The following is a 26,742-nucleotide window of genomic DNA, read 5'->3' as shown; positions in this document are numbered from 1 at the left end:
TTTAATTCAACTCACGCATTACGCACATTGCATATACAACATTTATAAACAATGCGCATACGTACATATACTTTTAGTTCAAAATCAGATGACAGTGACAGTTTGGTTTATTTTTAATCACCTTCACGCTTAAATTCTTTACAAACCTCTACGAATAAATTTCAAATGTCCTATATTTGATTTTATCTATACCCTATCTCTAAATACAAGTTTTTTTTTTTTTTTCTTTAATAAATATTTATAAAACTGATTTATAACATAAAAAAAAATTCCTCTCCTGTTTATTACGTTTTAATAATTACCAAGTAAATTATTATCACGTAACCTTCGATTTTTTTACATGCATTAAACATTATTATCACACATGAATTGCATAATATAATAATAAAATATAATCCACTAGGGAAATTGTTGAAAATGATAAAAAAATAAATGACATTGTAGATTTTTTTTTCTTTCTAATCGAAATTTTTATCTACAATATTATAATCGAAAAAAAAAAAAAGAAAAACTTGATAACAGAAAATAGTTTAGTTTTTTATATTCTAATGTTGTGAATTTCAAATTTTTTTTGCTCCGATTGGTAAGGAAATGAGATAAATGAGGGGAAAAAAAATTTATCGTATGATCGTTTGGTTCGACTGGGTGATGGAATATTTTCAGGTGTTGAGGGGGTGATTATAAAGAAGGAGTGTATACAGGAATCCTCCCCACTTACTAAACGATATACACAGCTGATTGTGTATAGATATATCAAGAGTTTAAATATCCCGTGGGCCACTGTGTATTGGTATATACAAATATATATATGTAGAAAAAAAAATATACATCCTCGTAGTTCGGCTACTCCCGTCGATTCACTACAGAGCACCACCACAGACATCAACTTCGTCAGTCAGTGCGCAAAGAACTTGCTCGGTTTACTGTTCACATTGCTTAGTCTCTATTGCTCGTAGTCTATCCACTTTAACACACACAACCCACGTTATATCTTTTTATTATTATTATTTTTCATTTTTTTTTTTTTTATCATTATTTTCATTTGATTAAAAAAAAAAAAAGCATATAAATAAAAAACCAATCAGCGAAAGAAATAAAAAAATTAAATTTTTTTTTTAAAAGTGAGTTAATTGAGTAAAAGTCATACACATAAATGTATATTAATATTTTGACATAAATAATTATTAATAATTGTTATAAATAGATAATTTGTTAATAAAAATTAATTTTTTTTTTTTTTGCTTTATGTAATTTTAAAAAGAAATACATTTCATTTATATTTTATTGGAGTGAACTTGAAAGCAATATTGTGAACTTGAAATAAATATAATATAAAATAATAAAAATATATTTTTATTAAAGTTTGACGGGTGAACAAATAACAACCGGGTCTATGTGTGGTTCAGGGCGGTCGTGTTGCCATCAGCGGAGAAAAAGGTGCGAGTGCTGGCGCAAGTTGGAGTCTATGAACTCCGAGGAGGCCAACGAAGAAGACGAGACTGCATTTTTTAAAATTCAATGAAAATTTTTAAATACAATAGATTATTTTAGTTATTAAATTTTTTTTTTTTTTTTTTTTTTTGTTTATTTTTTTTTAAATTATGATTAATATTATATTATTAAACAATTATTTTTTAAATTTATTAATTTAAAACAAAAACATCTTATATTTTGTGGATCTTGTGAATTTTTTTTTGACTCGAAATAATAAAATGCAGAACGATAAAGATCAGGACAATGGAATCAATATTAAATTTGGAAAAGACAAGGATGGCAGAGGAGAATATAAAAAAATATTAAAAAATGATAAAAAAAAGATTAAAATACTCAATGGAAATGCTAAAAAAAAACAAGGTAAATTATTATAAGAAAAAAAATTAATTATTTTTATATGGAAAATTTTAAAATTTTCATACTACCAAAGAAATTAATTAATCTACATTTTCCAATCATAAAATTTATCAATAAATCAATCATCATATTAATCATGATAAGAATATAAAAAAAATTATCTGTCATGAGTGTATGCCAAGCAATGACTAAAAAAAAAAATACTAATTTATGGAAAAATAATTTATAAAAAGGAGCATTTTGTTCATTTTATTTGTTTATTTATTAATTTGATTGATTGATTTGTTTATTTATTATATATACATACACTAGACGTTTGCTTTTCCATTTTTTTTATCTTTTTTTATTGATCGAAATTGTCATTGGTAAATTATGAAGATGTCAATTACTTCAAGGTCGTTCATGAGGTCATTGACCCCAGACAAGTTCTCCTCTTTTTTTCCATATTTACTGTGTACATCTTATGCTTTCCATTTTCAAATTATATTTTAATTCAAGACTTTTTTCCTTTGGTCTCTTTCTCTCTCTGTCTTTTTCTATTTTCTTTTCAGTTTTACCCTCAATTCGCAAGGGTAGCTGGTTGTCCATGGTCCGGGCTCACATCTCTTTATTATTATTATTTATTTTTTTCAATTTGTACATAGTATTTTCATTTACCATGCGCAAACTCGTTCAGCGCTATCTCACGGTTTAATAATATTTTTATGGTGCATTTATTTGGCAAATACACACAGATTTTCCGATCATAATCCAACATGCTCAAATTATAATCCACGGTTTTTCCTCATTCTGCCATATACAAATGAGGAAAATATAATTTAAATTATTTTTCATCGAAAGTTAATTATAGCTAATGATTAATTTTTATAAAAATAAAATTGTATTATGATTCATGAAAAGCTTTCAATAAAAAAGAATAATTTTTAAATTTATTTGTTCGTTTATTTACATGACATTGTTATTTTTGAATGCTTGTTTGATCGATCGACATGATACCAGTTGGATATAATAATTTATATGTATTTTGAATAATTTTATTTGTTTATTATTCTTTGAATTTTGTTATTTTGAAATTCAAGCGATAACAAGGTTTTGCTGACGGCGATAGTAACGATCGGTCGCTCTTTTCATTTTCACTCCCTACTTTTCTTATTCAAGGGGATGTTTGATTGATTTATAGCTGTCAAATATATATATATTATCTTGATTGTTCCAATTTTTGATGATTTTTCTTTATTAATATATGACTTTTTTTAATACTACTTCATTGAAGTAGTTTTTTTTTTCTTTTAAATGAGATTTTTTATTTTTTGTTTCTTCTGGAATACGAGGTCGAGGACTATGCAATGTTGACCTAATTTTTTTTGAATTTGAAAAAAAAAAAAAAAACACATTGCATGTCTTTAGTTGAGCAAAAATATATTAGTCAATTTTTTACTTTTATGATTTATGCATACATAAAAATATTGCAAAGATAACAGCATTTTTTTTTTTTTTTGTTAAATATCAAAAATTCTGATGGAATGGCTCAGCAGGATGTTAGTATTTCCGGTATGATGATCACTGCAAGTCTCATAAAATTTTATATAATATATTTGTTTGAACATTAAACATTGGTGAATAATCATTTCTAAATTTAAAATAAAAAATATAACAAATAATATATTTTTAATATAAAAAAAAAATAAATACTGTTATGATTTTTTTAACACAGATAAAATCCACTGTTTCTAATCAACAAAATAATATATAAATAAATATTTAAATAATTTTTTAATAATAAAAAAAATAAACCTGATAAAATTGATTATAATTTTTTTTCTATATTTTTCAATTTTCTTGCACGTTTAGCATTGATCAACTGCAACCTTGTATTCAATGTTAAAACCTTCATTTATATATTTCATATACGTGTACTGTTTATTACACATTTGTCGATGATAATAATTAATTAATTCAAAATAAATAAATCAGTTAATTAATTTAATTTAAATTTTACCTGCATAGAAATTATTATATTTTTCATCCATCCATTTATAAAGTAAAAAAATTAAATTGCTGTCAGCAATGTACAGAAATATTGTCTTGTCTTTATGTTGATCATGACCTCTAATAAATAAAGCATGTTGATTATAAATTTCCAAGATATTTCTTTATACTATTAACAATCATAAAATATATATTTTATTATTTCTAAAAGACCTCGAATAACTAAGTGAAATTTTTCATAAAGAAGAACATTGGACCTAGACTCAGATCTAGATATTTATCTTGGCAATTTTCCATCAAAAATATGTGTTGTCTGCGTCATCATTCATCAGCCCACTTTATCCAGTAGCTTATTCATCAGTTAAATCTACCACGACAATTATGATTATAAATAAAAGAACAAATAAAAAAAAATACTACAAAAATTACAAAGTTAAATATCAAAAGTAATGCTTGTTCTTTGTTTGCTCCTTTTTTTTCTCCAAGTAGTGATTGGGATAGCTTGATGTGGCTAATGTAATATGAAACAAAAGAATCTTTAATAGTTTGATATAAGATAACCGGTTTTACAAATGTTGGCTAGATCATACACAAGGACATGTATCATTTTATATTTCATCGATCAACTAATATTGCAAATTGAGTATAATGAAGCTGCTTGTATTACTTATCTCTTTGTTTTTCTTTTTTTTTTCTATTATGTAATTTTTTTTACATTTATTTGACGTATAAGATTATAATTTTTTAAAATTTTATCGAGCAAAATACACGTGTATTTATAATTATTGCTGATAACTTATTAACAAGAAAAAAAAAAAAAATCAACAGACAGACAAATATTTCATTAAAAAAAAAGATAATAAAACAAAATATTTTATTGTCTGTTTGAAGAAATAATTGGCAATGTTTTTTAATTGAAATCATCATATTATTTATGACAAATAACTTATCTACATAATCATAATAAAATATTAATTCTTATCTTGTTTAAAATAAATATTTATAATAAATAATGTCAATATAAAAGTATTATTTTAACAAAAGAAAAAATATTTATTATGACTCGTTGTGAATGAGTATCGAGTAATTATTTTAGTTGATTATTTCGAACAAAATTATATTGTTTTGTAATATGATGCATATACAATTGATTTGTCTTTATAAATGCTTACTCACTTTCTTTTAAAATATAGACATCAATAACAAATAATAAATAAATAAAAATTATACAATACATGAAAATTCTTTATCCTGAAGAGACATGTATTTTTTATTTTTAAATTTCCCGTTAAATAAAAATTAAAAAGAAAAATGTCAATGCAAAAGACAAAAGATTGTCATTGCAAATAACTCGTGGGTTTAAATAAAAAATTGAAAAATAAGCTCAATGATGAGACAATTGATGAGTTGTTACTACTTGACTTGTTTGTTGATGAAATTGGGAGACGTTATTACCAGTTCAATTATCCAACAGTTTGTTATTGGATAAATGAGTGACTCATTTATCAAGTTTAATTTTTTTGTATTTTTAGATAAGCCATAATGGCTTTTTGTTAATAAAATATTCCATCAATAACAACAGGCAAAACAACAAGCTAATGATAATTAGCTTCAAGCCTATTGTTTGAAATTCAATTTTTTTTTTTTTATTGTGATTAAATTTTTAACAGGGTTTTTTATTTATTTTTTATAATTTAATCAGACAAAGGATCTCGGAGGATTGACATTCCGTTTGATGGAATTTTTTCTTGTTTGAAATTGAATATATATATTCGAGTACATATTATCATCATTGAATCGAATAACTCGTTGCCATCTGGCTGTTATTTCTTGCCAGAATTATAAAAGCCGATAAATATCTGTAATTTTTTTTAACTCTAAGCTCGTATTTTAAAATACAAAAATCGAAATTACTGAATAATATTTTTAAAAATTTTATAAATAACTACAAAATATATTTATTTATTTATTTTTTTTAAACAGTGTAAAATATTTTCACGGTTTATTAAATTATATTGAATATGTCAGCTAGAATGACACTTGATATTTTTATACATACTGTTTTTATTTTTTTGTGCAAAAAAATTTAAAAAATAAAAATAATGCTGAAGTATGATAAATAAATTTAATTGTTATTTTTATAATACTGTAGGTCATTACTTTAACCTTCTGTTTATCCTTCAAACATCCACACAAATGAGTTTTAATGAAAAAAAAAAAAAAATAGTCGAGGAAAATTTCTGGAATCTATTTAGCATTAATTTTATATATTTTTTTTTTTTTTCATTAGTGTCGATTTGATTTAGTAATTCACAACTTGTTACTGGATGATAAGAATTCAAAAAAAAAAAAAATACAAAATATATCTTTCGTTATTAAAGCAATGCGGTTTGATAAAAAATTTATTCAATTGGTATATCAGTTTTTTATCAGTAATGCTCTGAATCGATAATAATATCATAAAATACATGACCTCAGAATAAACCGTTAATTTTTATTTGAAAAAAAATAATTGAAAAATAAAAAAATCTATATATAATGAAGTTGTCTGATTAAAATTTAAAATAAAAAAATAAATTAGTCATTGAATATTATTTTCTTTATAATTAAAAAATTCTAAATTAATTTTTTTTTTCTTTTTGGTATTTAAAGACAGAGTGTGTAATGAAATTTTGGATACTTGGATTAACAATAATTTTAACATTTGGAATTTACTTAGTAAGTAAAAATAATAAAATTGAAAAATCTGAAATATTTAAACGAAGACTTGAATATGGTTATAAAAATAATAATTCAATAAAATGTAATTTACAATATTCAAATAAATTGGAAATAAATAAATTAAATAATAATAATAATCAGGAAGTTGATATAAATATTGAAAAAAATAAAGAGTTGAGTCATAAAGAGCACGAAGACAGATATTTGCCTTGTATCAATAATCGTAAGATTGATTTTCAACTTAAATCTAATTATGTAGACAAACATTCTTGTACCAAGAAAATCAATAAAACAAGAGGTAAAACAACTTGAATAAAATTACATGAATAAATAAATGCATTATTTGAATAATATATATTAAATATTTGTTAAATAGTTGACGACAATAATGAAATTTACATGAAAAAAATAGGAAGTAAATGTCAATTTAAAAATAATTTTATCAACAGCAAAAGTAATGAGAAAGCTTCTGGATTAAATCATCAAGGTGGTTCTATTTTTACCCAAGTTTATCTTAAAAAAAAAAAAATGCAAATAATTAAATTAATTTTTATTCAAACAGATCAATTGAATGTAAATAATAACTACCAGCCAGTTGTTGGTAAAATTTATAAAAACTGTAAACGTCGTTTTTGAAAAAAAAAAAAAAATGCTCCGACAATGTTCATCGTGTGGTCCACCTGATTATTCAGTTGATCATGCTGGAACAACTGGTGAATCTTGGCTCTCAAAAGCAACAAAAGAATGTAGAAAATTATCAAATTTTGCAACATCAAATACAAAATTTATAATACAAAATACTTATGATAATAATACTGAATTATTTACGAAAATTGGACAATGGTTTATTGGTTTACTTGTCGTATACATATTTTACAATGAATTTTTTAAATGTTTTATAAATTTTATATGGGATACTGCTTATATTATTATTGGTATATTTGGATCATCAGTATCACTTGTTTATCTCATCAGTAAATCTGAATATTCAAATGAATCAAGACAAGCTGTTGATGATGATGTTGATAATGTAAAAAAAATTACAACTGAAAAACGTGATAAAAAAGATATCATCAGTGTGGAAAATAAATCTCGACATGATACAAATGATCTAGATATAATTACAGTTAAAAAAAGTAAAAATAAACGGATTAAAAAAATACGATGCAATGATTATGATAATTGTCTACTAGATAATTATTAATAATAATGAAAAAAAAAAAATTTTTTTTTCTTCAATTTAATTATTATTAAAAAAACAAATTAAATACTATCAAGAAATTCATTGAACCCGTCACACTTAGTATGCATGGTTTTTTTTTTTTAACAATTGACCCAATTCATTGACACCTGAAACAATAAACAAACAAATTTATTTATTATTTTTCTAGCATCATTAAAATTTAATTCAGGTTATCAATCAATTTTTTTTTATTAAAAAAAAAACACAAAATATCTTTTGATCTTTAAATAATGATGATGATGTGGTTTTGTTTTTAGTTAATGATGGAAAAACAGAAGGTGAACTGGTTCCACCGGATGGAGGCTGGGGTTGGCTTGTTCTTATTGCTGCAGTAATGGTTAATGTACTTATACCTGGAATGATTAAATCATTTGGTATATTATTTGTTGTTTTTATGACAGAATTTGAAGCATCACCACCAAGTGCTGCAATGATACCAGCTTTATGTTATTTTCTTTACAGTTCATTAGGTAATTTATATTTAATAATAATAATAAATTTATACTGCCAATTGTTATTATGATTAAATAATAATGCATATTATTTGTTTTTAAATTACAGGTCCTCTTTCAAGTATTTTATCAGTCAAGTACTCATATAGAACAGTTACACTTATTGGTGGTACCTTTGCTGCTGTTGGAATGATGCTCAGTTACTATGCTGACTCAGTTTTGTATCTCTGTGTGAGGTAATAATCTAATTTAATAATCCCATAATGAATTAGTATTATATATAAATTGTTTTGTTTGTTCTTGTACCTTTCAGTTATGGAGTTTTTGTTGGCATTGGTGCTGGTCTATCATTTCCACCAACAGTTTACATAGTTACATCATTTTTTTTACGACTACGAGGTCTTGCAAATGGTTTATGTATATCAGGTAGTGCACTTGGTGCAATATTTCTTCCACCAATACTTGGTTATCTTCTTCGTGAATATGGATATAGAGGTGCTGTTTTAATAATGGGTGCTCTTACATTAAATGTATGGGCCAGTGCATTACTATATGAACCAGTTGAAAAACATATGATATGGATACCAAAAGTAAAAAAAAATAATCAACTTGTTGAAGAAGAAGATGAAGAATATGAAGATGATGATGATAATAATAGAGAAAATATAAAAGATGAAGAAATAACAACAATTGGTGTATTTGTAACATCACCTGAAGAAGAAAAAAAATTTAATGAATCATTAATAATATCAACAAATATAAATGATAAATTACCACCAGTTGTACCAAAAAGTGCATCAAGTGTAGCATTAGAAAATTATAAAAATACACCAGTACAAGGTAGAAGTCGTAAAATAAGTATGCCAACAACAACTGGACGTGATATTGCTGGACAAATGCATAGTACACCAGCACTTCATGCTGTACCAGAAAGAGGTATATCAAGAAGACGTCCAACAGCAAGATCACCAAGTACATCATCATTTAATTATATTAGTACACCATATCATGGTTCAACACTATCAGCATTACATCCACAGCATGCTTCAACATTAACATTAAATGCAATATCAAATACATTTAGAAAATCACCAGAAAAAACAACAAAACAAAATGACAATGATATTGATACAAAATTTTTTGATTTAAGTTTATTAAAAGATCCAATTTACCTCATAATTTTAATATCAAATAGCACAAATGCCGTTAGTTATACAAATTTTGTTATATTATTACCAGCATATGCAGTTAGTCTTGGTTTTGATAAAGATGATGGAGGTTTATTATTATCAGTTGTATCAATATTTGATTTAATTGGTAGAATTGGTGGTTCAGCATTATCTGATAAAAAAATTATGCCAAAACATTGGTATTTTGTTGGTGGACTTATTGTATCTGGTATATCACTTGCATTATTACCAACAGCAAAAACATATAGTGTTATATCAATTTGGTGTGGAATATTTGGTTTAGCATCTGGTGTTTATGTTGGTGTTACAGCTGTTATTATGGCTGATATGCTTGGTACTGAAAAATTAACATCATCATATGGAATATCATTATTTGTCAATGGTATATTGCAACTTGTTGGACCACCAATATGTGGTGTGATTTATCAATTTATTGGATCTTATGGACCAATATTCAGTATTTTAGGTATCATACTTATTGCTGGAGCATCATTGTGGGCATTTTTGCCATTTTTAAAACGTCAAGCTGCAAATAAACAAATATGCAAAGTTTAATAACAAAATATTAATTTTTTTTTTTTTTTTAATCAAGAAATTTTTATTGAATTTCTTACACAAAATTCTCACTGCCGCTCATGCTCTCCATTATTTCTTCCATTTTTTTTTTTTTTAAATTTTCTTTCTGGTATTTAAAATATAAAAATAAACAAAAAAAAAAATTTAGAAAATGTTTATTCAATTTAATGTATATAAATTATAAAAATTAAAAAAAAAAAGAAAATAGCGGCATTGATGAAGAGAATATAAATAAATTTAGAATCAATGAAATAAAAAAATTTTAAAAATGTTATTTAATGTGTGAGTGTCATTAAGACAATAGGTGAAAATTGTATTGCCTTATTATTGTTAATTGTAATTAAATAATGTAATAAATATAGATAAAAAAAAATTAAAATAAAATGCCGAAAAAAAAAAAATAGAAAAGTACTTACACTTTAGCACAAATTATACAATTGTGTCTTAACAATGAGCAAATATATTAATTTTTTTAAATATATATTTTGAAAGAACAAAAAAAGTTTATGGTTCAAAAACGAAAAAAAAAAAAACATACAAAAAATGTTATTTTCACAATTATTTTACGATGTAATTAAATATTTTTAGTTTGATTGTAAATTTATAAATGTGTCAATACATCTTTGACATAAATTAATTAAGTCAAAATAATAATATAATTATAACTGTTATATGTAAGTAAAAAAATTTATAAAATTAATTTCGTTTAAACAACGAAATAACGAAGAAAGTAAATTTAAAACTTGAGCATTTCATCATCATTCATTAATTCATTTATTTTTTAAATAAAAATATGTCCTTGCATTAATCGTTGCAAATAGACCAACAGTATTTTATAGATTATTTTTTATCATTTTATTAAAAATTAAATAATGATAAATTTCATGCATTGTTAAAAAGTGATAATAGTGTTTATTTAATAATAAACAAAATAAGATATACAAAAAAAAAAAAAAACAGAAAAAAAAAAAATCAATTATTTGACTCAAATTATTTTGTAAATAATTTTTAAATTAATTCAATCACACATGCCCACTAATAATTTATATAAATATATTTATTTATTTAATAATTATTATTATTTTATTTCAATCACAAAGTAATGACCAATGTATTTCTAAATTAACTGCCAATATTTTTTACAGTGGACAATATTTATTACAATAGATGTATGCCACATTATTTATAATAATATTTAAATTTTATATCAACATACATGTATAAGACAATCACGTGAATAACAGTCGGTTTACTTTTTTATTTAAAGAAAAAAAAACATGCTGTTCAAGGTGAGTTTAATAATAATAATAATTTAAAAAAAAAAAAAAAACTTTATTTGTAATTATAATTAATATTGAAAAGAATTTCATGACTCTTAATGACTGGAGTGTTTGAACACGATAAATATTGTTTTAAATTAAACAGTTTAATAATAGTTTAATAAAAATAAAAGGAATTATCTTATTTTTTTTTTTTTTTTTACATTGGCTTCCAAGCAACAGTACTCATTTTGCTGTTAATTTCTTGAAGTATTAATGAGCATGTTAATTGTTTTTCTGGTGACAAATTACTGACACCTTCAGTCTCATCTTCATCATCACCTAATGCACCATTTGGGCCAAATCTACCCTTTGATTTACCTTTACGTTTTTGTTTATTATTATTTAATTGTGAACAATCATTGTCTGATACTGCTCCTTCATCAGCTGTTCTTCTTCTAATCTAAAATTTAATTTTATTTATTATTATATATAACTATTATTGATTATTATTTTTATCTTTTACCTTTGCACTTTTTTTTGTTTTTTTATCATACTCAAGTGCATCGTAATAATTTATTCTTCTTTTTATTCTATTTGTTCTACGTGTTTTCATAACACCTGATTCTGGACTTGGTGGTGATTTCATTGAACTTCTTCGTGCATTAAAAAATGAATGGCCACAAGGACAAGCTTTACAAGCAACTGGCACCTTAAAAACCAAAAAAAAAATAATTAGTTTTAATTAATTACTGCATAATTAAATATTTATTTAATCAAATATCAATTTAATCGAATTTTTCAATAAATATGAATTAAAAAAGAAAGTTTATTTATCTATTATTGGACTTTATAATGACACTGTCAATTACACTGTCTTTTTTAAAAAAAAAAAAAACAAAATATATATTTACAAACAATAATACAAGCTCTATTTTTAATTGTTATTTTTCATTTTTTAATTACCTGTTGCTCACATTTCGGACATCCTTTACTTATTGTCTTTGTTTTAGCCATTTTATTTTCTTAATATTATATTTGGCTTATTAATTATTTAATTAATAAATAATATAAAATTCTAAATACATAACCAAATTTGATATGAAATTAGACAAGTGACACATTATTTTAATTTATTATTATGAAATAATATAGTGTATGTGTGTGTGTGTTTTTATTTTTTTTTTTAATGCGATTTTATCATCTGATTTGCAGCTTTTAGTTGTAAATTTACAAGATGGCGTTATGGAATAAATACGCAATTTTACCGACTATCCAAACAATAATAAAAAAAAAAAATAATAAAAATAGTATCGCGTGTGTTGTGTTTGTGTATGTACACATGCTATTTTTATTATGTTTTTTTTTTTATATAATACTCTTTTTTTTTTATTATCAGTATCTTAAATCTTTTATCTTTCGCGCGTGAACCTAACGAATCGAACTGAAAGACGGACCTCTTTCCGGTTTAAGCATAGTGAAGGTATATATAATATACACTTGAAAGTTTTATATATTAATAAAAAAAAAATAATAAAAAACACAAGTGTATGTCGCTATAAAGAAAATGGCTATCAAAAGTTGATGCAAAAATCAAGGTGTCTATTAGCATTTGACAGGTAAATAATAATTATTTAAATAATAAATAAATACACATGTCATATCAATTAAATAATTTTAAAAATTATTATTTATTATCAATGAGTTCATTTTTTTCATGCATGACAATATTTTTTTTTCTTTATTTATTGTTATAATTTATTATTTAATAATAATAATAATCAGCTCGCGCGCTTTCCCATGTTTATAGTGTTGTCATGTTCATCTGATTGCATACATTATTGACAGTTTTATATTTTTTTTTTTAATTTTAACAAACAATTGATAACTGCATTGGTGTCGCTACTTGTCAATTAAATTTTCATTATTGCAATTTTCTAAATACTTTTTTTCCATCAAATTATTAAATGACATAATTTTTTTTTATCCACATGAGAACGTCGTCATGTAATTTTTTTTTTTTTTTTTCATAAATTTATTATTATTATTTTTTTATCTACAATGTGTGTTTCATACACTATTGTCCGATAATTTTTATTATATTTTTTTTCGATGACCTCGTGGAATTATGAAACTTGAATTATGATTTACTTTGTAGCGAAAAATTTTGTAGACTATGTATTTGAAATTTATTTTCGAATTCCAAGGACGTTTATTTTATTTTTTTTTTTTTCATATTTTTCAATCAGTGGAATGAACCGGATAAAAAATTGGCACGTGTGGCTAAATTTTTTTTTTTTTTTGCCTAAACACACATTCCAGACACTTGTATTATCTCATGTCGAAATTAAGGAAAAAAAAATTTTTTTTATCATACATAATTCATGATGTAAATTAGATACTAATTGTATAATTTTTGCAAATTTATTTATGATTTTTTTTTTGGCTTTTTTAATTGAAAATTGTTTGACTAATGTTTGGCCAAAATTTAATCTATGAATTTTTATATAAATTGACAATAATTATTGTATAATTTCAGGAATGATTTAATGAATAATAAATAATTATTAAATAAATAAAAAAATGGATTCGTTGCACGAGATAAGTGCTGAATTAATGAAGCCAATTAAAAATTTGGTTGACTGGAATTTCCCAATGTCAGAGGTAATTAATCATAAATTTATTAAATAAAAATGAAATATTTAAAAAAATTAATAATCCAATGTAATTCATAATTTTCAGATTCTTGATAAATACAATGAAACATTAGATAAAAAACCAGAAGAATTAAAATTTGGTGAAGCAGCTCTTGTTATACAAAATTCTGCAAATATTTATGATAAAAGAATTGAATTACTTCATAATGATACATTAAAATTAAATAAATCATTTCAAGAATGTGAAGAACAAAATGAATTGGAAAAAACTAAAACTAAAAAAGAACGTAAAAAACGTGATGAATTTAATTTTGACAATTTTGAATACATTGATTTTTCAAAAGATATTGGTAAAAATATTAATTTAAAAAATGAAGAAAATCATTCAATTGAATTGTTACCATCAAGATATCCACAATTAGAAAAATGTCCTAGTCATAATTTTTCAATAAATATATTTGACGTTAATGGTGATGTTATTGGAAAAAAATATGATTATTTATTAAATGGTCATGTAACATCATCAAATATGTTGGTTGATGAATTAACACCTGAAGATTTTACAGATGATGATGATGATTATGATGATGACAATGATGATAATGATAATGTAAATTATGTAAATATAAAAAATCAAAAAGATGAAATATTAGCATCATCAAGTTATTGTGCTAATGATTATACAGATGATTTTAATGATTGTGATGTATTTAGTCCATTTGCTGAATCAGGATATGAAACAATAAGTGATACACCAAGTTCCAGAGGTAATTCATTCAATGAATCAATTCGTGGTGATGATGATGATGATCATGTATTTACACGCTCACCATTGACGACTCAATTAAATTCACGTGTTGAGTCCGAAATAAATAATTTAAATGACAAAACAACAATTAGTGATGAAACAATATTAACAGAGGCAACAACAAGTACTTTAAATCTTTTAAAAAATTCAAAAACAAGAGAATCATTTGAAACTGATGCTGGATATACATCAGGTGATCCAGATGATGTTAATCAAACATTACCAAAAATAATAAACAATTCTGATAATATAGAAAATCAATTTAAACAATCTACTACTGATCCTCCAACTGACGATAAAATACCACAAAATATAAAAGAATTATCAGAAAAAAAATGTACTGACAATCTTCGTCGTAGTAAACGACAAAAAGATAAAATTATAATATCATTTGAGCCATTTCCAGTTACTGAAATTCCTGATGTAACACCAAAAAATATATCTAATAAATTAGCATCATTAAAAACAATAATACAATCAACAAAAAAAAGAAAATCAACAGTTAAAAATATAAAACGTAAAAAATTTAAACAACACATTGATAATTCAGATGATAATAAATTAAATATTAAAAATGAAAATGAGCAATTATCAACATATAAATTGTGTGAAAAAAATAAAAAAGAAATTAAACAATATGAAAAATTATTAAAAGAAAAATATAATGATTTATATGTTGCTGTTGGTAGTGATGATTTATTAGGTTTTAAACTTCGTATAACTGAATCAGAAAATATTAAAAAAGAAATTAAACAATATGAAAAATTATTAAAAGAAAAATATAATGATTTATATGTTGCTGTTGGTAGTGATGATTTGTTAGGTTTTAAACTTCGTATAACAGAATCAGAAAATATTAAAAATAAAAACTGTTTATTAGAGAAAAATCAAAGCTCAACTCTAGATGATCCAGGTGGTGATATACTTTTTAAAACTCCAGGGATACCATGTTTAGATGATTCAATAACACAAGAGTTTAATGATACAATAAGTTTTAATGACGATTGTATCAGTCCATCACCAGAAGCATCATGCTCGTATACACCACCACTATCATCACCACCACCAGATTACGATGATAATTCTGATCAATCAGATGATCCTGGTCCTGATGAATATCAAGATATGACATTAACTTATGAAAAACGAATTGAACTAAAAATGAAAGAACTTCAAGATGATTTTGATAGTAAAAATGACAGAGTTAATGAAACATCACGATGGTTAAAAACAATGGAAATTCTTAAAATTGCTGAAAAACGTCCAATATTTCATGTACATGAATATGGAAATAAAATTATTAAAAATTTAAAACGTTCACATGAAAATCGTCTTAGTTTTGATGATATTGTGACAACAGAAGAGCCAGAAGATATTGCAAGATTATTTTTAGCTTCTCTTCATTTGGTAATTAATAATTTTATTATTTATTACATTAATTTTAACTAATAAATAATACTTGATTTATTTATATTTGTTTTTTCTTTTTAGGCAAATACACATGAAGTGGATATTCATGTTACCACAAATAATAGTTTAAGTAATGTAGATTTAAGACTAAAAAGTTCAAATAGTTCATTATAAGAACATCAGAGTGGTATTGTTTTTTAAATTATTTTTTATTTTTTAATTTTATTATTACACTGAAACATAAATATTATTATATTTTTATATTTTAAATTTATGTTTATGTTAAAAAACCATGAACATTCCTTAACATGTTCTTTTCAAACTTGTGCATTTTATTTTTTATTTTTTATTTTTATTTTACATATATATTTTTATTTAATTTATTGAGATTCAAAGTTTGTGCTTATATATTAATTTCAAAGCTCAAATTGACAGAAAAAAAAAACTAATTAATTAAACAGTGTGAATAATTTTTTACAGATATAGATATTATTGATTTGATGAGTACGATATTGTTAAAGTTGTTAAGAGTTTAAATTTAGTTTTAAGAAAAAAAAAAAAACGAATCAAAATATGATCAGTTATCAATAATATTTTTCTACTTTATCGTTGAAAAAATATACGATTAAATAATAAATAAATTATTTTTTTGATATCAAATAAAAAATAAAACTGGTGCAAATAAAAAAAAAAAAACAAAAAAAGCTAATTACATGTCAGTCATATTTGTCATTCCAAGAAAATATAAAGCAATAATTTAAATATACATTTTTTTTTTGTCTTTTAAATGATTTTATAGTTGAATTTAATTTTATTTACTTGATTAAAATTTACCTTTATCCTTAATTTAATTTTTTCTAAATTGTATTTAATTTTATACAACTGAATTGACTTGATTAATCCAAGCTGGAGGTGATAATTCATCAAGTCTTCTATCTAAAAAACTTACACAATTTGATAATTGTGATATTGTATCTTCAACAGCTTGTCTTTGTGTATCATTTAAATTTGGCAATGTTTTTTCAGCAATCATAACACGTTTTTCAATACTATAAAATGTTTCTCTAAGTGCATCAATATATCCTGGTAGTATTTGTCGTCTTTCAACTGGACAATATTGATGTACTTGTACAACATCAATAATAAAAGGTTTTTCATTTGTTGATCCATTTAAAAGTGTTGATTGAGGAATAAGATTATTATCATATCTACGAATTTTTAATACTCTATTACCATCATCTGGAATATCAATTAATCGAAATATTAAATTTTTCAATTCATCACTTCCAATACCAGATGTTAGAGTTAATTTTTGTAGACATGATTGTAATTGTCCATTTTCATTATCTAAAAAAAATATATATATTTATATAATTATCAATATAAATAAAATTAAAAATTTATATAAATTAATTTGTCATACCAAGTTTATCGTAACGTCTTACTAAAACCCAAGTTGTTATTTCACTCATTCCCATTTTATTATTTATAATTAATTTTCTATCAATAATATTACGATGCTACAATGATACACAATTATATTTACTATAGATATGTTTGTCGTTAGTGAATGATGGATTTTTTTTCTTTACGAATGGAGTAAGACTTTTTACTCAAAATAGATTTCATTGTTCATGTCATTTTTATTGATAAAAAAATTTTTTTCTATCAATTTACGCATGCACCGTAATGTAAGGCTTCTTTAAGAGACTCAACGATGTCCTCAACGTCGAATTCCAGTATTGGAAATTAAATTTGAATATGAAAGTGTCTAAAGAGACACTCTATTGAATGTCACATAATACCTGTCTCAATTGATTGATTGATTGATCTTGAATATTAATGGAGAAAGGATCTATCCGCGAAATTTCGATACTTAAAAGTATGCTGCTCCAAAGGGTGGATCAATATTTTTATGAATTTTTTTTAAATGTTATTTTGTTATGGAAATAATAGTCTTCATACAGAATATCCAATTATTTCGATTTCGATTTCGATAGAGAAAATACTGAATTTTCATTGCCACTCAGCCAAAATTTAATGAATTAAAATAAAGCAATTTTATTTCAATGCTATTTTGCAATAAAATGACAATAATCAAACAATTAAAATTTGAATTTTGACAAGAGTCGAAACCTATACTAAATTACGTGAATTTTTTTTTTTAGCTTTTACTAAATTAAAAAATTAACAATAAAAAAAAAATATTAATCTCTATATATTTTAAATAACATTAAATTTTTTTAATGAAGGTTAGCATGGTTTATATAATTCAAAATGGAAAAAAAAAAATTATTAAAATTGTTTTATCCCTGTGTCCAATCGTGAAATATTGCAAATACATTCTAAAATATATTTTGTCCGAAATTGAATATGAAAAAAAAAAAAAAAAAGTTTAAAACAACATACAGTCAAATTAAAGAGATTGGTGAATTTTTTCAAGAACATATGATGCCTGATGTGGGTTTTATTTTTTGAAAGCACCAGATAAATAATTTAAGTGGAATTAAGTAACTCGGGACAAGGCCACTATCGAGTCCGGTCATTTAACAGAGCACACTTACCACAATTGCTTTTCCATTTGGGTGTGGCCCCCTGCCCAATTTCTTGTCTTGTTCACGAGAATGTAATTCGGCCAATCACCAAGTATATTTGATGTGCGGATATCTCTTCATCATGGTATATAAAGTCAAACACTTCTGCAAACAGACATCATTCACTGATATTCACTGATCAACAGAGTCACAATGGCATTCAAGGTGTGTATTCAAAAATATTTTATTAAAGTCTATTTTAACTACAATTATTTTCTAGGTAGATTAATTGGAAAAATTATCATTATTAAATGTTTTTATTATTTTAAAATTTCAGTTCATTACCCTATTCGCCCTTGTGGCCGCAGCAAATGCTGGATTTGCACCACTTGCTTATGCTCCAGCCTATGCTGCTGCACCAGCTGCATCAGTAGCTTATGCTGCACCATCAGCTCATTTGGCTTATGCTGCACCATCAGCACACTTAGCTTATGCTGCTGCACCTGCTGCATCATATGCTTATGCTCCATCAATCGCCAAAGTAGCTACTCCAGTTATTACCAAACAAGTTGATCAAGAATTCGACCCCCATCCACAATACAGCTACAGTAATTAATTTTATTATTTATTTTAAATTTTATAGTAAATTAATTCTTCTTTTTTTTTTCATTCAATTAATTTTAATTATTTAATTTTATAGACTATGATGTTGCTGATTCATTAACTGGTGATCAAAAAAGCCAACAAGAAACACGTGATGGTGATCGTGTTCAGGGTAGTTATTCTCTTGTTGAAAGTGATGGAACAAAAAGAACTGTTGATTACACAGCTGATGATGTCAATGGATTCAATGCAGTTGTACGTAAAGAACCAGCAACTCAAGTCGCTGTTAAAGTTGCAACCCCAGTTTACCAAGCAGCACCAGCTCTTGTAAAAACTGTTGCACCAGTTGCCTACCATGCTGCTCCAGCACCAGTTGCATATCATGCTGCACCAGCACCAGTTGCATACCATGCTGCACCAGCACCTCTTGCATACCATGCTGCTCCAGCACCACTTGCTTATCATGCAGCACCAGCACAACTTGCCTACCATGCTGCACCAGCAGCATCACTTGCATACTCTTCACCAGTATACAAAACAGCAGCTTATGCACCATTGGCTCAACAATACGTTCAATACCAACATTAAATTATTATAATTTTTTATTATCTTCGATTTTTTCATAAATAAAAAAAATGTTTGATATCTAGAAAAATTTAATTTGTTTTTATTTATCCTATCTGAATTAGGATATATAGAATTAATCTGTTAAACAATTAATCAATTATAAATAATTTCGCTTACCCTGTATATCGAGCTACTGTTTTTAATTTTTTTTTCTTTGATATATTTTTTTATTGTGAGAACTTTCACCTGTAACAGAAACAGTTCAAATTAAGTTACTCAATTATGATAATTATTAAACGTGGCGAATGTGTTACATAATTTTTTTTGACAATCGTTTACGATCCAATTTTATACAACGCCCAAAAAACCTTGAATATTATTATTTATGTTTATTCATACGTAATTTTTAAGTAGATTGCTAAAAAAAAAACAACGTTTCCTTCCTTATGAATATAACTATAAAAGACAGTTGTCATTAATCATCCGGGCATTTCATATTGCCTGTCAATGAAATAATAATAAAATTTCGAAATTGATTAGAAAAACATTTAATATAAGTAAATTGAAAAAAAAAAAACTGGATACCTCTTTGCTCGTTCTATGTTCCTGATACTCCAAAATTTTTTTTTCTATCAAATTTCAAAAAATTTGTGGAAAAATCTTAGATTTGTATTAGGAACATAGAATGAGCGAAGAGGTATTTGATATTTTTGAAAATACCTCTTTGCTCATTTTATGTTCCTGATAATCGAAAAAATTTTTTCCACAAATTTTTTGAAATTTGATGGAAAAAAAAATATTTGAGTATCAGGAACATAGAATGATAGAAGAGGTATTCGAAATTTTTGAAAATAACTCCTCGCTCATTCTATGTTCCTGATACTCGAAAATTTTATTTTTTGATTATTTTAGAAAATTTGTGGTGAAATTATAGATTTGTATCAGGGACATAGAATTAACAATAGATAGCTGAACTTGTTAACTCAAAAAATACCTCTTTTTCTGTTCTACAACTCTGATAAAACAACCCTCTTCTATCTATAATATTGGGATGTGTTTACCCTATAGTTCTTAAAAAAAACAATAGATGGCGCTGAACTTGTTAACTCGAAAAATACCTCTTTTCCTGTTCTATAACCCTGATAAAACAGCCCTCTTCTATCTATAATATTTCGATGTGTTTACCTTATAGTTCCCAAAAAAAATAATAGATGGCGCTGGACTAGATAACTAAAAAAATACCTCTTTTCCTGTTCTATAACCCTGATAAAACAGCCCTCTTCTATCTATAATATTTCGATGTGTATACCTTATAGTTCCCGAAAAAAATAATAGATGGCGCTGAACTTGTTAACTCGAAAAATACCTCTTTTCCTGTTCTACAACCCTGATAAATTGGCCTTCTTCTATCTATGATATTTCAATGTGTTTACCCTATAGTTCTTAAAAAAAACAATAGATGGCGCTAAACTTGTTAACTCGAAAAATACCTCTTTTCCTGTTCTACAACCCTGATAAAACGGCCTTCTTCTATCTATGATATTTCAATGTGTTTACCCTATAGTTCTCAAAAAAACAATAGATGGCGCTGAACTTGTTAACTCGAAAAATACCTCTTTTCCTGTTCTATAACCCTGATAAAAAAGCCCTCTTCTATCTATAATATTTCAATGTGTTTACCCTATAGTTCTTAAAAAAAACAATAGATGGCGCTTAACTTGTTGACCCAAAAAATACCTCTTTTCCTGGTCTACAACCCTGATAAAACAGCCCTCTTCTATCTATGATATTTCAATGTGTTTACTCTATAGTTCTTAAAAAAAACAATAGATGGCGCTGAACTAGATAACTCAAAAAATACCTCTTTTCCTGTTCTACAACCCTGATAAAACAGCCCTCTTCTATCTATAATATTTCAATGTGTTTATCCTATAATTCTTAAAAAAAACAATAGATGGCGCTGAACTTGTTAACTCAAAAAATACTTCTTTTCCTGTTCTATAACCCTGATAAAACAGCCCTCTTCTATCTATAATATTTCGATGTGTTTACCTTATAGTTCCTGAAAAAAATAATAGATGGCGCTGGACTAGATAATTAAAAAAATACCTCTTTTCCTGTTCTACAACCCTGATAAAACAGCCCTCTTCTATCTATAATATTTCGATGTGTTTACCTTATAGTTCCTGAAAAAAATAATAGATGGCGCTGGACTAGATAACTAAAAAAATACCTCTTTTCCTGTTCTATAACCTTCTTTTCTTTTGAAAAAATAAATAGATGGCGCCACTTACTCAAAGAAATTTTTAAAAATACCAAATACCTCTTCGCTTATTCTATGATCCTGATACTCGAAAATTTTTTCCCACAAATTTTTTGAAATTTAAAAAAAAAAAATTTTTCCTTCAAAATACCTCTTTGCTTATTCTATGTTCCTGATACTCGAAAAAAATTTTTTCTATCAAATTTCAAAAAAATTGTGGAAAAAAAAAATTTTTGAGTATCAGGAACATAGAATAGGCAAGGAGGTATTTTCAAAAATATAGAATACCTCTTCGCCTATTCTATGTTCCTGATACTCAAAAATTTTTTTTTCTACAAATTTTTTGAAATTTTATAGAAAAAAAAATTTTGGAGTATCAGGAACATAGAATGAGCAAAGAGGTATTTCATATTTTTAAAAATACCTCCTCACTCATTCTATGTTCCTGATCCTCAAAAAATTTTTTTTCTATTTATTTTGAAAAAATTTATGGAAAAATTATAGATTTGTATTAGGAACATAGAATGAGCAAGGAGGTATTCGATATTTTTTGATACAAAGCGAAGAAATTTCGAAAAAAAAATTAAGCAAACAGAAAAGCGAGGAGGTAGCAAATTAACTTAACTAAATTTCTAAATTATTTAATTATAAAAAACAAAAATGGAAACTTAATTTATAAAATAAAAAACTAGATACTTTTTTTTAATTATTATCACTTGTTTATTTAAAAAATTAAGAGTGTACAATCTGGTATACAATTACATCAAATTATTGCAAAAAAAATATAAAACGCTATCGCAAAGTTTAATTAAATCGAATATAAGCCCTTATAAATATTTATTCTTTACCCGCATTTATTCTTGTGTGCATTTATTAAGCTACAAAACAATCGAAGGTCAAAATTTTTCTTTTATAATTCATTGTAAAGTTATAAATAATACAAAGATTAAAAAAAATCAGGTCGTACATTTATTTATCATTGTTTTAATTTATAATTCATGATTTTCCTTGTTAACGAATGATAAAGAAAAATGTACATATAAATTTTGTTTGTTTAATAACAATTATAATATTAATTTGTGTAAATCTTTTTTTTTGTTATTTATATAATTTATATACATCATTACTATATTTAATTAACCACAGGAAATATATATATATATATATAGATATAAATAAAATTATCATTTTATTGTATAACAAATTTTTCTAAATCTACGTTTTTATTTTATTATCAATCACGTGTTATTTTAATGTCTTAATTAACATACACTTATATAATAAACTAAAAATATTATATGAATTTAGTAAGCCCGCATTTGTCAAATGAAATTTCTATAAATATAAAATCATCAGTTTTATAATTGTTTCTAGCCATCTCTTTCGATTGTTCAAAATCACGTGTTATTCTTCAAGCCTGATGATATAATATTGATAGAAGACAAATCACATCGTATGATTTTTATTAATCTCCAACACTGACCAGCAACTATTTTTTACAAAGACTAGTAGTATAAATACACCAAGTCTCAAAAGTCACTCTTGAGTCCAATTTCTTTCTTGATAGTGTAACATCATCCTGAAACAGTAAGCAAATATATTTTTATAAATTAATAATGTATAATATTTTGTCTATTCTATTAGCAACAACCAGTAAAATTACCTTTTTGTTGCAGACATCAAAAGAAACAACTTAAAAATGTCTCAATCAAATCGAAGTATTACGGGAATATTTCTATTGACTTGTTTATTCAGTTTAATTAATTTTTCTGCTTCGTATCGTGCCATACAATGGGATCATCAAAATGTGGATGAAATTCCAAATATGCCAAAGGAAGTTCCTGTTGATGGTCCAGTTCAATTTTATCAAATTGGTTATGGTGGTCGTACGGAATACATGTATGCTCAAGTTGAAAAGAAACATCTTAAAACTGGAACTGATACAAATGCAGCAAGTACAACATATGTTAGAAATCTTGGTGGTGATCAAGGTGATGATGCTGGTCATGTTTTAGCATCAAAATTAGGTGGTTTAGGAAAAACTGAATATCGTAATCTTATTCCTCAAAATCCATCATGTAATAGAGGAGCATGGAAAACATTTGTTGAAGATACTGTTGTTCAAGAAGTTGAAAAATATGGTAAAACTGATTATCGTGTTAAAATACTATATCGAAAACCTACTGATACAAGGCCAGATCAAATTATAGGTCAAATTAAATTACACAGTGGTGAAAATAATTATTATACAACTGAATTGGGGAATCCACCATCAAAACAAAATTGTGGTAAATAAAATGTAAATATTATTTTTTTTAAAAAACTTATTTCTAAGTTTAAAACTTCAACTTGAACAAAAAAATATGTAAACAATTTTATCTGTAGAAAACTAATAAATAAATATTAACTAAACAAACATAATATATTTATCCACTTGTTAATTAAAATTAATTGCATTTATAATTTTTTTAATTATCTAAATATCATATATTTTTACGCAATTGAATTTAAAAAGAAAAAACATATTTAAATAATAATAATATTCATGCGTATATATTCTTATCTCATAAAAAAATTATATCAATGAAAAGAATATTTTTACTGATTAAATAAACTTTTCTTTTATGCACTAATTATTTTTAATATAAAAATAAACAAAAGTTTCAAGGACTTTTGGATGTCATTGGTTTGTTGACATGATTAATTGCACACTTTAAAATGCGTAGACAATGAAAATATTTGTTAAATGATAATTCTATACAAGGAAAATACGGCAATAATTCTACAGATAACAGTTAATTTTTCAATGCATATATAAGTACCCATTCATAGCGTATATTCAGTAACATATTTTTCAACAAGTCTTTTTCATAGATTTATTGAAATACAATTTTAATTAAAAATTTTTCATTGATTTGAAGATTAAAATATATATTAAAATGATTGAAATAAGCAAAAAATTAATTTTCATATTTTCATTATTGTATTTTTTTGGTGAAATAAATTTTGTTAAGTCTCATCATAACTTACAATGGGATCATCAAGATATGACACCAATCGCAAATATACCACATACTGCTGGACCAGCTGGTAGTCCAGTGCATTTTTATCAAATAGGTCATGGTGGTCGTGTTGAATACATGGAGGCAGTTGTTGATAGACATCATTTAAATACTGGTACTAAAACAACTTCAGCAAGTACAACATATGTTAGAAATCTTGGCGGTGATCATGGTGATGATGCTGGACATGTCTTAGCATCAAGATTAGGAGGGTCTGGTACTGATCATCATAATTTATTTCCACAAAATCCATCATGTAACAGAGGAGCATGGTCATCATTTATTGAAGCTGTTGTAGCAAAAGAGGTCACTGATCATGGAGCCACAGCCTATAAAGTAAAACTTTTGTATCATAAAGCCACAGATTTAAGACCCTATGAAATTATGGGACAGATTACTCTACACAATGGTCAACATAATTATTACACAAATGAATTAGCAAATCCTCCATCAAACCAAAAATGTGGAGATTAAAAAGTTATTTCTACTTTTGTTTTAAATTTTTACATTTTTTTTTTTTTTCTCAACAATTTAATCAACAGTTTATATTATATTAATAAAATTAATTGTTTTAAAATAAATAAAATTCTTATTATTGAATAATATACAATGTTTAATTTTATTTATTTTATTTCAATAGTTTGATCTTTTTTTTTTCTTTACTTATAATAATATTCAGTTTATTTTATAATTTTAAAATTTATAAATGCACGATGTGTTACATTTTCAAGTAATACGTCATTTTAATTAATTAATCAATTTATCTATTTATAAATAATATATTTAAAAATCATTATTCATATTATATGAATATTTTTTTTAATTATATTATTCTCGTAACATTCCCACGTAAAAAAATTGTCATGGATAAAAATTGTACTTATTTGAACATCAAATGTAATATATATTTTTAATTATTTTTTTTCTTTCATTATATATATATATATTTTTTTTTCCATATAGAATGAGCTTTGATCCTGCAATTTGTACACATAAACATGATTAAGTAATTATCATTTTTTTTTTATTCTATATATCTCTCAAGTATAATATACCTCAACAGATTTAAACATTTCATCATATAAACTTTTCTTTTATTTTCTCTTTCAATCCATTAAAAATTTTATTAAATTTTAATATCATGTTAAAACTTTAAATATATATATATTGCTTAATAAATTTTTTAAAACCTCCATCAAATTTTGTATTACGAGTTGATTAAGTATTTTTAAAAATTTTTATTCCTCCTTTTTTTATATTTCATAAAAGAAAACTGTTAAAAGGCAATTATTATTTTTTATCAGATTTTAAATTGGCAGTGTTTTTTTTTTTTTACATTTTGTTCGTCAATTTTAATTTATTATTAATTTAAAAAAAAAAAAAAAGAAAACTGTCAATATATTCGTTGTAAAATTCTCCACAATTATTGTTTAATTTTTTCGTTGATTTTAATTTTATTTAAACATTTTATAATATATATTTTTTTTACTATTTAAAATTTAATAATCTTTTTTCTACTGAGCGTTACAATTAATCATTGCAAATGAAAGAGAAAGA

The 26,742-nt window shown here is 24.6% G+C and overlaps 5 protein-coding genes across 8 annotated transcripts; 3 read left to right on the top strand and 2 right to left on the bottom strand.

Annotated features, from left to right (window-relative positions):
- Positions 1-832: 832 nt before the first annotated feature.
- On the top strand, positions 833-11,076 carry LOC122857886 (monocarboxylate transporter 9-like). 3 transcript variants are annotated; one of them, XM_044160369.1, is made up of 6 exons: positions 6,402-6,859; positions 6,938-7,048; positions 7,124-7,973; positions 8,062-8,274; positions 8,366-8,492; positions 8,570-11,076. In XM_044160369.1, the coding sequence occupies exons 4-6, from the start codon at positions 8,139-8,141 to the stop codon at positions 9,999-10,001; spliced, it is 1,695 nt and encodes a 564-aa protein (XP_044016304.1). In that variant the 5' UTR covers positions 6,402-6,859; positions 6,938-7,048; positions 7,124-7,973; positions 8,062-8,138; the 3' UTR covers positions 10,002-11,076. The 3 variants fall into 3 exon arrangements, with proteins under 3 accessions (XP_044016288.1, XP_044016297.1, XP_044016304.1); XM_044160353.1 differs by lacking the exons at positions 6,402-6,859; positions 6,938-7,048; positions 7,124-7,973 and adding exons at positions 833-1,121; positions 1,363-1,854; XM_044160362.1 differs by lacking the exons at positions 6,402-6,859; positions 6,938-7,048; positions 7,124-7,973 and adding exons at positions 1,137-1,155; positions 1,363-1,854.
- Positions 11,077-11,180: 104 nt separating this feature from the next.
- On the bottom strand, positions 11,181-12,391 carry LOC122857902 (UPF0547 protein C16orf87 homolog). The gene is made up of 3 exons (XM_044160384.1): positions 12,248-12,391; positions 11,808-11,993; positions 11,181-11,744 (listed from the first exon to the last, which is right to left on the bottom strand). Exons 1-3 carry the CDS (start codon positions 12,296-12,298, stop codon positions 11,502-11,504), a joined length of 480 nt encoding a protein of 159 aa, XP_044016319.1. The 5' UTR covers positions 12,299-12,391; the 3' UTR covers positions 11,181-11,501.
- A 266-nt stretch (positions 12,392-12,657) lies between these two features.
- Positions 12,658-16,355, top strand: LOC122857859 (protein PFC0760c-like). 2 transcript variants are annotated; one of them, XM_044160305.1, is made up of 4 exons: positions 12,658-12,900; positions 13,821-13,945; positions 14,024-16,153; positions 16,238-16,355. In XM_044160305.1, exons 2-4 carry the CDS (start codon positions 13,865-13,867, stop codon positions 16,328-16,330), a joined length of 2,304 nt encoding a protein of 767 aa, XP_044016240.1. In that variant the 5' UTR covers positions 12,658-12,900; positions 13,821-13,864; the 3' UTR covers positions 16,331-16,355. The 2 variants fall into 2 exon arrangements, with proteins under 2 accessions (XP_044016240.1, XP_044016250.1); XM_044160315.1 differs by lacking the exon at positions 12,658-12,900 and adding an exon at positions 13,126-13,189.
- Positions 16,356-16,934: 579 nt separating this feature from the next.
- Positions 16,935-17,824, bottom strand: LOC122857880. The gene is made up of 2 exons (XM_044160340.1): positions 17,580-17,824; positions 16,935-17,503 (listed from the first exon to the last, which is right to left on the bottom strand). The coding sequence occupies exons 1-2, from the start codon at positions 17,632-17,634 to the stop codon at positions 17,031-17,033; spliced, it is 528 nt and encodes a 175-aa protein (XP_044016275.1). The 5' UTR covers positions 17,635-17,824; the 3' UTR covers positions 16,935-17,030.
- A 957-nt stretch (positions 17,825-18,781) lies between these two features.
- LOC122857871 (cuticle protein 21-like) lies at positions 18,782-19,946 on the top strand. The gene is made up of 3 exons (XM_044160328.1): positions 18,782-18,915; positions 19,028-19,298; positions 19,391-19,946. The coding sequence occupies exons 1-3, from the start codon at positions 18,904-18,906 to the stop codon at positions 19,879-19,881; spliced, it is 774 nt and encodes a 257-aa protein (XP_044016263.1). The 5' UTR covers positions 18,782-18,903; the 3' UTR covers positions 19,882-19,946.
- Positions 19,947-26,742: the final 6,796 nt, after the last annotated feature.

This window comes from Aphidius gifuensis, linkage group LG1 (genome assembly GCF_014905175.1).
Source record: "Aphidius gifuensis isolate YNYX2018 linkage group LG1, ASM1490517v1, whole genome shotgun sequence".
NCBI classification, from domain to species: Eukaryota; Metazoa; Arthropoda; class Insecta; order Hymenoptera; family Braconidae; genus Aphidius; species Aphidius gifuensis.
Note: the sequence above shows the minus strand (reverse complement) of the source record. Positions and strands in the feature narration are given on the sequence as shown.